The following is a 13,612-nucleotide window of genomic DNA, read 5'->3' on the forward strand; positions in this document are numbered from 1 at the left end:
ATCAATATATCCCCAATGCTTTGCACACAGTAAGCATGGAATATGAGCTTGTATTTACAAACATGTTTCTTCTTCCCACTAGAATGAAAGTTCCCTGAGGATAAAAGTCATGTTATTCTTTGATCTTTATATTTTCAGCTCTAAACATAAGGCCCTATGTATACATGAGTGTAGTGAAAGGAGCACTGGGTCTGGAGTCACGCAAGAGCTGAGTTCAAATCCATCTCTGGTATTTACTAGTTGTGTGACACTGGCATATCATTTAACATCTCTGTGCCTTGGTTTTCTTACCTGTCAAACGGGGTACAATAATATCTAACAGGATTATTGTGAGGATCAAATGAGATAATATACTTGCTAAAGTAGTTTGCAAACCCTGAATCACTACATGCACCATATTGATGTTGTTATTCAATACTTTGAGCATCTTTTATTTCATTGTTACAGATACTTTCTCGACTGTAGCAGACTGAGTCCAAGCCTAACACTCTCCACTGTACCATAGTTCCTTAAAGAATTTTGCAAAAAGTAGGCAATTAATAAATATTTTAGTTGAATGGTATTTAAATCACTCAGTAAATGGGCTATGTAGATGGGCAATATTTGATTTTGTCTTTGTATCCTCTTTGTACCTGCATACAATAAGCACTTAATAAATATTTATTGATGAATTGTTTGAAAGAGGACTAAGCTGAAAGACTGTAGTAGACCACAGTTTAAGTCCAGGTGGGGACAAAGACCCAGGAGGGGATTGTACACACAGTCAATTTATCAGACAGAAGCAGGGCCCATAAGTTCATTGATCAGGGCCAAAATGGGACTCGTTCCAATCACTTTCCTTGCCCTTCTTCCTTCCCTGAGACTTACTCACCTGCCAGGAGCAGAGGCTGGAAGACAAGGGTGTTGATGCGGCCAAGCAAAGCCAAGAAAGTTTCTTCCACTTGCAGTAGGGATGTCTCTTCGGGAGTACACATGGTGTCAGCTGGAGTGTGGCTGGGACTAAACTCCCAGGCTTCATCAGGGCCCACCTAGTCAGGGACAGACACAATTTCACCAAGGCTTCTCTGGAAACTGCTGCCAAGATCACCAGCCCAGCCCCATCATCACTCCAAAAACATCCAGAGGACCAAACATAAGCAGCTGGATTGGGAATGGCTAAATCAAGTGTGGTACATGAAGGCAACAGCATCTCACTGTGCCATAAGAAACAAGGAAAATGATGAATGGCCAAGAAAGATGGGAAGATTTACATGAACTGACGCAAAGTGAAGTAAGAGGAGTCAAGAAAACAACAAACGTGACTCCAACAATGGAAATGGAAAGAATAATCACAAGACAATCAACAGTGAGGGCAGCAAAATTACAAAGAATAAGCATGGCCCGAAAGAAGAGATATAAGAAGACAGTCCCACTCCACTCCTTTTCATAGGTAGGAGGTCCATGAGTATGGTGTGTTGCATATGTTTTCAGACTTTTTTGATAATAGTGATTGGTTTTGCTGATTTTTAAATGGTTTTTCTTTTTTCTTATTTTTCTTTCAAAAGTATTATTCATTATATGGGAGAGTTCTCTGAGAGGAAGAGGGGAAAAATAGTGTGTGGTGATTCTGGTGATCTAAAAAAAAAATCCAAGAGATATCAATAAAATGTGCTTTAAAAAACCAAGAATGAATGTTGTGAAATTACAAAGAACAAGCTTGACTCCAAAGAAGGGATATGAGAAGACACTTCCTCCCACTCCTTTCTTGAGAGAAGGGGGCCCACAGGGGGGCTATTATACATAGTCAGATTGTTTTTTCAATGTATTGATCGTTTTTACTTTTTGGTTTTTTTCCCCTCTTCTTTCTCTTTAAACCTTTATAACCTATAACCTTTGTTTTAAGGTATAGCTTTATGGAAACAGAGGAAAGGGTGGAAAGATACACGAGTAAAGTAAAAACAAGAGATGGCTATAAAATTATTCTTAAAAACCAGCAAGAGGGATATGAGTTAGATTCCAGCAGAATAATGGGGGACAGAGTGCTGGCCAGACCTTAAAGCTCTCCCTCCACCCCTAAAAAAGTAAAGGAAAATTTAAAAGGCTATTTCAGAGGTCCTCTTCTCTTTCTACATTTTCTCTCTTGGGACCTCATAAACTTCCAATGGGTGCAAATATAACATCTATGCAAATGCCTCCTAAATCTATACATTCAACCTTTATCTCTCTCCCAAGCTCTAGTCGTCCTTGCCTAAATAACTGTCAGACATCTCCAGAAGAATATCACCTCTAGGCAGCTCAAATTCCACATATCCAAAGCAGGACTCATCATCTTTCTCTCTAAACCTACCCTTCCTCCTAACTTCCCTATTTCTATCAAAGTAGGACCCTCCCTCCTGGTACCCAGGACCAACACCTAGAATTCATTCTCCCTCTCCAAACAATCTTGAATCTAATTGCACCACATCTCTCAAATCTATCTCCTTCTCTCTATTCCCATGGCTACTACCCTAACCAGGTCCTCATCACCCCACCTTGATCATTGCAACAGCTTCTTATTTGGTCTCCTTGCCTGCAATCTCTCCCCTTTGCAATCCATCCTTCACATGGCTGCCAAAATGATTTCTCAAATCACAGATATAACTAAGTCAAGAAGCTTCAATGATCCCCTATCTCCTTTATGATAAGACATAGACTCCTCCATTTGGCATCTAAAGTCCCCCACAATCTGGCCACAACCCATCTTTTTCTAGTTGATTACACATTATTCCCCCTCGAACATTCTACTACAGCCAAGCTGGTCTCCAGGTTGCTTTCCCAGCTCGACACTCCATTTTCTTTACTTATGACTTTGAAGAGGGTCAGCCCATTTGTGGAATGTTCTCCTCACCTGGATGTCTTGGAATCCTTGGGTCCTTTCAAGGGTCATCTCAAGCGCTACCTCAAGCACCACCTTGGGGTTTTCTTAGCAAAGATACTGGAATGATTTGCCATTTCCTTCTCTAGCTCATTTTATAGATGAGGAAACTGAGGAAACAGGGTTAAGTGACTTGCCCAGGATCACATAGTTAGTAAGTATTAAAGCTAGATTTGAACTCAAGACGAGTCTTCCTGATTCCAAGCCTGGCATTCTATCCTTTGTGCCACCTAACTGCTACCCAAATTACATCATATTTATGTATCTGTGTAAGTATTGTTTCTTTCCTATAGAACGTAAAGTCCTTGAGGATTTTAAAACAGAGATTGTTTTATTTTTGTCATTATATTCCTAGAGCCCAGCACAGTGCCTGGACCTTAGTAGGTATTTAATAAGTATTGGATTTATGTCTTCCTCATTCATTTCTGTTTTGGCTAGACATCCAAGGGTCTTCCCCTCCAAGACTGGTTTTTTTTTTTTTTTGACAAGGTTAAAGAGGCCATTCTCTTCCTTATTTCTTATCTAGCCTTAATCACTGAGTGGGCACCACCTCAGTCAAATTGAGGCCTGTTAAAGGCCTTATCTTGAAGAGGCCAAGGTCCCCCACTGTATACAGGGCCATGTCCAGTCGTCCTGATCTATGTCTGGCCACTGGACCCAGAGGGCTCCAGAGCAGAAAGTGAGGCTTTGCACAGTCCTCCCTCACTTAAATCCAATTCCCTTGCATGTTACGGCATCACCTCCCTGACATCATGGTTCTCTTCAAGAATGAAAGACAAACACAACAAATAACAATACCCACTGAGATCAGGCTAGTTTTTTCAGTTGCCATGTCAAACCCCCAAATTGTCCCAGGGAAGGCCCAAAGACACGATCCCTGCTCTTAAGAAGCTTCTAATCTGGCTAGAGAAACAAAACTACCACGTGGGGAAACAGTAGGGAACATCACGAGGCATTTTTGTCAATTCTAAAAGGCTATATTTCCTATCTGGTACTGATCCTCACTTTTTCTGGACTTCAGAACCATGCTCCCTCTTCTGCTAGTTCATCCTGGCATTTCCTTGAGTGCCTGGGGCTACCTCACCCAGTCTCTGCAGCCTCCTCAACCTGGTATATCCCCCCACAAGACCATTTCCCGTCTTTCAATGCTGAGGTTTTCCTGGAGCCTACATTTGTGGAGGAGACCAGGTTCTCCTACCTCCATCCGCTACCCACCTCTCCTTGTTCCCGACTTTCTCTAGACTTTAAAAATGTCTCCTCTCCCCATAACTATTCCCCATGCTTCTCGGCTCCCTTCTATGTCTGGTCTTCCTGTATTAGAATGGAGGTTTCTTGAGGGCAGGGACTGTCTTTCATTGTGGTTGTATTTGTACCTCGCTCTTAGTTCAGTTCCTAGCACATAGCTGAAGCTTAATCAAAGTTTATTTCCTTCCTTCTTTGCTATATAGAAATGTAAGCTGCTGTCATTATTCTAGTTCTAGAAGATAGGAGCTTAGGGAAAGAGTGCAGGGTGGGTTAGGGACCAAGAGTGAAGGAGACTCCCTGGAAAAGTCAGATCTTGGACTAAACCTTGAAGGCAAAGAAATGTGGAGAGGTACAGATAAAGGAAAGAATAGTATAGACCTGGGAGTAAGGGCTGGGCAGATTTCCTGGAAAAGGGCACTCAACCAGGGTAAATTTGGAAAGGTAGAAGAAAGGAAGGACCCTATTCCATTCGTCCATTTATTCACTCAGTACTTTCAACAACAGGGGACAGTGGAAGCCCAGAGGGAGGGAGTCAGGGGATGAGTCATTTTCTACACTCAGAAACTTGCACTCCCTGCCCCAGGCAGGTCTGAGCAGGTTGGGCAGGTAGGAACTCAGAAGGAAGCTAGGGCACAGACAGGGCAGACTGGTTGAGGTTGAGCAATGGTGCCCCAGCTGGGCAGGCCACAGGAAGTGGGGTGGGGAGCTCAGAGGGGGCATTATGTCAGAGGCAATGTGGTCTGCCGTGGAAATTCCAGGTCTGCCATTCATTGAGAATTATTAGATCATAGCATCCAAGATATAGACCGTGAAGGAACCCAGAGACCACTCTAGCCCAGCCCCATCCTGTTACAGATGAGGAAACTGAGGCCCAGGGAGGTTAAGTGACCCACCTGAGGCAGTAAACATCAGAGACAGAATCTGAACTCAGGTTTTCTGCCTCCAAAGCCTGTTTTCTCTCTACTATGCCACACTGCCTTCTTATAGAACCCTGGGCAAGACCCCTCACTTTTCTGTGCATCCATTTTCTAATTTGTGAAAAGGTGATAATACTTAAACTGCTTACCTTCTGGGGCTGTTGAGATGAGGGCTCTTTATAAACTTTATGTCCCTATATAAACACCAATTACTATTATTATTAATCATTAGTGGAAGGAAACAGGCAGATAATATAAAACAGCAGATTATATAACAAGCAGCCACCCATACAGTAATTTACACAGTACTACAAGGTTTGCTAGTCACTTTACAAACATCTCACAACAATCCTGGGAAGTAGGAGCTATTATTACCCTCATTTTGTAAACCAGAAAACTGAGGCGGGCAGAGGTTAAGTGACTTAGCAAAAGTCCCACAGCTAGTAAGTACCTAAGGTCAAATTTGAATTCAGGTCTTCCTAATTCCAAGTTTAATGTTCTACCTACTTTGACACCTAATGTCAGAGATAAGAGGCATGATGGGGGCCAGCCCCTAAAAGGGCTCAGGTCTCCTAACAGCCAACAACTTTGTGTGACATATTGACATTAGATCACAGAATCATGAGACATTGGAGCTAAAAGGGGCTTGAGAGTTCCCTAAGACCAAACCTTTCATCTCTAGGTGCGGAGCCATAATTTACTAGAAAGAACCACAGAGTCAAGACACCCAGACTGGACTCTTAGCCCTACCATTCACTATCTGGGTAACCTGGGCAAGTTGTCTGACCTCTCTGGTCCTCTGGTAAGTGGGTGGGAGGAGGGGAAGGGATATTGAACTTTATACGAGCTGGGAGTGCTAAATAATAACAATAGGCTATTATTTATTACTAGGGCTTCCTTTCTATAACATTTTGTGCCTTACAAAGTATCTTCCTCCCAATGCTTCTGGGAGTCAAGGGGAAAGGAAGAGGGAGGAGGGAAAGGAATAAGCATTCATTCATGCCAGGCATTGTGCTAAGTGCTTTACAAATATCATCCCACTTTATCCTCATGATTTTCACATGTATTTTACTTTTATATGTTTAGCTCCATTTTGATGAGAGAAATAAGGCAGACAGAGGCTAAGTGACTTGCCCAGGGTCACACGGCTAGTAAATATCTGAGGCTGGATTTGAACTCAGGTCTGCCTGACTCCAGACCCAGAGCTCTATCTATCTACTTCACCACTTAGTTTCCATGGGCAGGTAGGGGTTTTTTGTTTTCTTTGTTGTTGTTGAGTCCTTTCAATCATGTCTGACTATTCCCTGTTTGGGATTTTCTTGGCAAAGATACTTGAGTGTTTCCCATTTCCTTTTCTAGCTCATTTTACAGATGAGAAAACTGAGGCAAACAGGGTAAAATGACTTGCCCAGGGTCACACAGTGTCTGAGGCTGGATTTGAACTCAGGTCCTCCTGACTCCAGAGCCCATGCTCTATCCACTGTCCCACCTAGCTGCCATAGGAGGTGTAAGGAGTGTTATTTTTTGGTGGGCTGGTGATTTCATCAGTGGAGGGAATTCCCTTCATGTAGACACATCAGCAACTCCAAGGGAACTTACCAGTCTTATAGACTGTGTACCAAGGCTCTGAGAGAGAAAGGTCCTGGCCCAAGGTCAGGGAGCTACTCAGGGTCAGTGGTGGGACTAAAACTCAGGTTGTCTGGATTCCAAAGTTCAAGGTTCTCAGTTATCATATGCCATCTCTTTCTCACGGAAAAGAAAACTGAGTCTCGGAGAGGAGAAATGCTTCGCCCTTGGTCACATAGCCCAGGAAAAGGCAGACATCATCTCCAGCACTCTTTTCAATACAACAGGGAACTCCCAGCTCTTTCCCCCTAAACCCTTCTCTTCCCACTCCACCTTCCCTATTGCTGTAGAGAACAACCTTCCTCCCAGTCCCCCAGGCTGCCAACCTAGGAGTCACCCTGGACTCCTCACTATCTCTTACACCCCATATTCAAGCGATGACCAAGGCTTCTAGATTTCACCTTTGCAGCATCTCTTGAATATGCTACCTTCTCTCCTCTGACACTGAAACCACCCTAGTGCAAGCCTTCATCATCACTTCATGCCTTGAGTACTGCAATAGCCTGTTGGTGGATCTGCCTGTCTCAAGTCTCTCCCAACTCCAATCCATCCTCTATTCATGAAAGTAATTTTCCTAAAGCACAGGGCTGATTCTGTTAGCCCCCTACTCAATAAACTCCACATAGGGTATCACACCCATAAACTCCACCTAGGGTATCATACCCTTACCTACTGGTGCTCTACTCAAAGGAATGCAACTTTTGATCGCTGAATCCTTGCAAGATATCTTGAAGTTTATAGCTAGACTTTTTTTCTTAAGGACCATGCCTTAAACCCAGATCATTCAGGCTCTTATTAATTGGTCAACAATAGGTCCCAGGGCAATGCTCTTTTTGGCATACAAAGCCCTTCCTACCTTTCCAGTCTCCTTACCCCTTATTCCCCACCACATACTCTTCAACCCAGTAAGACTGGTCTCCTGGCTGTTCCATGATCAAGACATATCATTTCTTGGCTCTAGGCATTTTCTCTGTCTGTCCCCCCACCCTGGAATGCTATCTCTCCTCCACCTATTAGCTTCTACAGCAAGCCTTTCTCAAACCCTCTTAATTCTAGTTACCTTCCTTCTCTTAGTTATTTGCTATTTACCCCATTTATAATTTGTACATATTTGTTTGCAGTCCCCTCCTTGAGGGCAGGAACTGTTTTTTGCCTCTTTTTGTATCCCCAGTCCTTTTCACAGTGCCTGGCACATTTTAGGCACTTAATGTTTGTTGATTGACTGACTGACTTGGTTCCCCTTATGAATAGTCTTTTCCCAGTCTGGATCTAGCCCAACTGAGCCAATCTTCAACCAAAAGCAATAAAGACCAATACATAGCAAGCTCTCAGACTACTATCCCACAGAATCCATTATTTCCCCCCACAATGCAGACCACAGTCCATCCACACCCATACAGAAACATGAAAGCATTCAGTGAATATGAGTGGACAGTAATGATGGGCTGCAGCCCAGAATACTGGATCAGAAGTTGGGAGTCCCAACTATGTGCCCTTGGTCTGGTCCCTTCTCTTTTGACCTCAGCTGGACTTGATTTTTTTAGGTTCTTCCTAGACCTGAAAACTTATGGGCATCTGATCGAAGCAAAGTAACTCAAAGGTTAAAATTAAATTAAGGGTGCCTATCACTCAAGGAATGACTAAAGAGATGATGAGGTGCCTTGAGAAATGATGAAAATGACAAATTTAGAGAAACCAAGGAAGTCAGCCTGGAAGTGATGAAGGATGTGAGCAAACCAGGAGAATAACATATTCAAGGGTTACAGTGGAGTAAAGGAAAACAATTCAGAAACACTTAAGAATGCCAATCAGCACAATGACTAATGGTGACTTCAGAAGACCAAGCAGGCCTTCCACCTCTTGGCCAAGAGCAACAGAATAAAGATTCTATCCACAGACATGGCCAATGTGTGGATTTGCTCTGGTTGAATGAACTTGTCTGTGACAAGGGTCTTATAGATGGAGGTAGGGGATTGAGGAGGAGAGGAGGTGATGATAGTATAAGAAGAAAAGAGTGTCAAAGAAACATTGAACAATTTACAGAAGAGGGCAGAAGGAGGTTCAGAAATGGATCTAGAGAAGCAGAGAAATCGTATTACTATGGTGTTAAATTTAATATTACTCTAAAAACCTTTACAAAATAGTTCACTTTATATATACAGTACTCCTTTCTTGTTCTTTGGATATGGAAATGCTCACGTTTGTTGACCTCATTATTCAGGTTCAAATTTTTAAAAAGAAAAATTTAAAAACAAGAAAAGATACAAGTCACAGGGACCCCTCATGTCGGCAAGGGGAGTTGGGTCCTGTAGGGATAGGGGGTTGCTTGTTGTTTTTTGTGCTGGAAGAGAGCTGAAATGACATCACTGTTTTGGGATAAAGGTACAGGACTGTGGCTGATCAGACCAATTCAAGCTCAGATGGCTCTGCCATGGATTGGGCATAAATAATCCATGTGAACATCTGGAGGGGAGATGTTTCTAGATTTGTCTATCTTGCATTTCTTTTGAACTATCGTGATTCTGCTTTGCTCATAGACCACAGGGCCTTTTTTGATGCCAGCATGCCCGCCATGCTGAGCAGTCCTTTGCCAGTATCTCCCATGTCACACAATCAATTCCAAAGAACCAGGGGTTACAACCACCTCACTATGTACAACTGAACTGTAGGGGCAGGCATCCCTTCTCCATCCAGGTTTATCCTCTCATTGGGATCTCACCCTGTTCACCCAGAATGCTAAAATCCTAGAATGTTAACTATGGTCTTCTTAGTTAACTTTTCCTCTAGGAAGAGTCCTTCCAGAACTTTCCCAAGTTGGGGTCTGTCTCCCCTCAGAGGGGAGGGGGCTGTGGTTCTTTTCTCATACTGGGGGCTCCCAGAGGTCGGCGGTAGAGTCCTACTGTGTTTTCTAAGGTTTCCACACAAAAACATAGGTAGTTTGGGTGGTTTTTTTTTTTTAATGACCTTGAAGCTAGAAATCCTAGGAGCAGGATTCCAAGGGTTTGTCTCTGTAACTATTGCCAAAGAAGGAGTGGAGGGAAGGAGGGCAGGAATGGAGTCTCACCACTTTAGGGCCAAGCCCAGAGCACAGAAATTCCAAGCCCCACCTAGGCTGAAAGGGAGAGGTCAGTAGGAAGGGGAAGAAGGAGGAGGATAGCTAAGCAGTCCGGAGGGACCAGGTACTAGGTCTGGACTGAACTACCATCTTTCCTACTCAGCTGACCTCCTGGTGGGAGTTGGGGAGAGGGCCCATACCCTCCCCCAGAAAGGCTCAGGCCAGTCTCATCCTGGGAGAAGCTGGGTTATTGTGTCCCAAAAGCATTCTCCACCATCTTGAGAACAGTTCAAGGTGAGAGTAAGGAGATAAAAGCTTATGGGGGGGCAGTGGCCAACAGCAGGTGCTAGGGCTGCCTCTCCCTCAATTCTGCCCAGAAGCAGTGTGCCCAGGGCATATTACCCTCAAAACCCATTGAAATTAACAGCATTATGGGGGTGCTAAAGAGCTAATGCCACCTTAGGCTGCATTCTTGGGATCACAAGACTTAGAACAGGAGAGGATGATGTCATACAACCACCTACAGAGGAGGAACTGGACCCAAGTGACTCATCCAAGGTCACCTCAATTCTAAATGGCAGAATCACCATTCCCACCCAAGTCCTTCCTGATTTCAGATCCAAGGTTTTCCACTATCCCACATAGCGCAGGATCAATGTCCCAGTGTCCAATGCCCTGGACTGAATATCTTGGGAATATCTGGTCCAGTTCTGGTCGCATTTTTAGGAAGGATATGGACAAATTGAAATGCACTGAGATGGGAGACACTAGGATGGAGAGAGGGGAGGAGGAATGAGAAGGGGGGGGGGGGAGAGATAAAACCTTTAAATAGAGCCTACTATGTGCCGGGCACTTTACAAATATTATCTCATGTGACACTCATGACAACCCTGCGAGGTAGGCACTATTAACATTACCATTAACATTTACAGCTAAGGAAACTGAGGCAGAGTAGCTAAGTAACTTGCCCAGAGTCAAACTGTTCATTAGTATCTGAGGTTAGATTTGAACTCCAGATCCAGGGCTCTATCCACTGTGCCTTCTGGGGGCTGGGGGCAGTTGCCAGGAAAGGCAGAGTCAAAAACATGAGTTACTATTGTCAAGGACTGGAGGGAAACCTTCATTTTACAGATTTCCGGGAGAGGGACAAAAGATTAAGGAGACCCCTCAGAGGTTCCAGCGGAATTTAACTCAGGCTTGCCTGAAGGCAGAGAAATGTACCCAGTGACCCTCCCTACTGATGAATGGAGAGCAGGATGGAAATGGCCGGGAGGGACATGGATGGAGTTTCACAACTGAGGTGAGTTTGGGGGCAACCTTCGACCCTAAAGGCTGGGGATGTGTAGGCATGGCTGCAGGGAGGGAGGTGGTCCCCAACCAAGACGGCCAGTTTCCTATGAATGAGGCAGAAGCACAGGCCCAGTGATTCACCTGGGCATGAAGAAACTGGCAGGCCTTCTCCCTGATGACACCCTCTCTCCCTCCCTCTCACCCTGACTTTGTTACTGACATCAATACCATAGATGCCCTTAACTTATGGAAAGAGGAGCCAGAATAGCAGAGTAGCCCTGCCTGCCTAGTCCAGCTTCACCACTAACTCATATGGCCTGGGTCCATATTAAAAATGGCCATCTCTGGGCTTCTTTTTCCTCTTCCGCAGTGTTCTCTGGCATTTTGTGCCCTGTGCTCTGTGGGTTCCTTCCCTCACTGGTATTCCATATTCTGTGGTTTCTTCTAGGTTTTATGTTCTGTATTCTATTTTCTATGATCTGTCTCAGTTCTAACATTCTATGTTCTGAAATTTCAATGGAATATGGACAAGTATAGAAAAACTTTGATGAGTGTAAGGCATCCTGCTAATGCAAAAGGTTATTTCAGTGAATGGTCTTGTGCTATGCTGTGGGCAAGATCTCTAGGTTCTAAGTCCTGGCTCTGGCATTAGGTCACTCACTCATATAACCTTGGGCAAGTCACTCTGCTCCAATGGGCCTGTTTTGAATTAGGATAGTGCAGTAGAAAGCATATCAGACATGGAAGTCAGAAGAAAACTGGGTTTGAATCCTGCTTCCGACACTGTGTGAACATGGGAAATTTACAACCTCCTGAGCCTCAGTTTTCTCCTCTGTAAAAGAGGGTTACTAACATCTGTAATATCTACCTTACCAGGTTGTTGTGAGGACCGACTGAAAGAATGTCTATAAAGCCCTTTGCAAACCTCAAAATGTTACATGAACATCTATTATTATTTTTTTCCTACAAGGTGAAGCGGTCATTTGCTCACTTCCCAGGAATGAATAATGTGAAGATATTAAGGTTTCCAAAGGTCTTTAGAAATATTATCTTGTTATCCTTAAAATAACAAATTATTCTCATTTTACAGAGGAGGAAATTGAGGCAAACGGGTTAAAGGACACACAGCTAGTAAGTGTCTGAGTCTGGATTTGAACTCAGGCCTTCCTGACTCCTGGGTATTATTGTTGTATTCATCCTTCTTTTTCAAAGAGGGCCATGGCATCAGGGAGATGATGTCACGACTTACAGTTGACCTTGATTCAAATGAGGTAGGGCTGTGCAAGGTCACCAGCCTCACTTTCTCCTCCAAAGTCCTCTGGGTCCAGTGACCAGATACTCATCAGGATGACTAGAAATGACTTAGGATGCAGAGGGAGACCCTGGACCTTTCAATGAGTGCTTGCCAAGGACTAGATAGAAGAATGGGCTACTGTTAGATCTATTACTATTAGATCAGCCTTGACATGGAGAAATTAGACACATGGGCTGAGCATCACCCCAAAGCACAGAATCATAGAACATGGAAGAAGAGGGCTAGAAAGGGTTCTAGAAGAAAGAATGTCAGAGCAAGAAAAGACTAACACAGAGACTACAGGCCCAGCCACTGGGGCCACCTAGCTGCCTGATGTGCCTGGTACATGATATTTTCTTAGTAAATATTTGTTGACTTAAGTTTTCTCTCTCTTTGAGGACCTGGTCCAGAATCAACTAGTCAGGTAGGGAAGTTCTTGTAGTCAAACTTCAATTCCACTTGAAAGCAAACCGTGCCCCTCCCCACCAATTTCCTCTCCCTCTTGATCATTTGCTTGACCTCTGACCAACCTATGACCACAAGGAATGAGCTAGCTTGGTGTCTGTGGAGAAGGAGGCTAGGGCATATTTCCTACCCTTAGTGGCCCTTTCTCCAGGGATCAGGAACCAGTAGGAGAAATCTGAATCCCTTGGAAGGGGAAGGATAGAAGGGGATAGAGTCAGAAGCGGAAAATGGAAATAGCACAGATAAGTTTTTACACTGTGTGTCTTTGGGCTTGCCATTTCTTTGAACCTCATTTTCTTCATCTGAGGAGGTTGGACTAAATGTCCATTCTCTGAGGTTTTTTCAAGCTCTAAATTCTATGGTCTTGTCATTTGATCACTCTGACCCTCAGTTTTCTCTTTTAGAAATTGAACATAATAATTTTTACACTACCTCCATCTCTGGACTCTTGTGCAGAAGGCTCTCCACAAACCTTAAAGCATTACATGAGCTATCATTGTATGGTTGGGCAAGAGTCATGCTTCAGGGGGTGGGGAAGAGTACGCTAAGATCAGTGCCCAGTCTCTCCCCTGGGACCCAATCCCCAGTGGCAGAAAATTGTTAATATAATGACAGAAATTGTTAATACCAAATGGAATATGGACTGCCACTCCCATATATGATTGTTGTAAAGTTTGGAATTTCAGTAAGGTCCTTACATTCCCACTCTTAAGATTGGGTGGAATTGAACCACACCCTAGCCCCAACCCCCCCCCCCCACCCCCACCCCCCCCCCGCCCCCCACCACCCACACCCCCGCTCACCACAACGGCGCTGTCGCCTTCCCC

At 44.1% G+C, this 13,612-nt stretch overlaps 1 protein-coding gene across 3 annotated transcripts in view; it reads right to left on the reverse strand.

Moving 5' to 3' along the window:
* Positions 1-13,612, reverse strand: part of ALS2CL (ALS2 C-terminal like) — a 60,708-nt gene that overhangs the window by 41,069 nt on the left and 6,027 nt on the right. For all 3 annotated transcript variants that reach the window (XM_069095892.1, XM_069095893.1, XM_069095891.1), the window contains exon 2: positions 872-1,028. In XM_069095892.1, coding sequence (XP_068951993.1) covers positions 872-1,028 — 157 coding nt within the window. The remainder of the gene's footprint in view (positions 1-871; positions 1,029-13,612) is intronic.

This window comes from Petaurus breviceps, unplaced genomic scaffold, assembly GCF_028583685.1.
Source record: "Petaurus breviceps papuanus isolate PSGF00001 unplaced genomic scaffold, PetGlider_PUasm1.0 227, whole genome shotgun sequence".
NCBI classification, from domain to species: domain Eukaryota; kingdom Metazoa; phylum Chordata; class Mammalia; order Diprotodontia; family Petauridae; genus Petaurus; species Petaurus breviceps.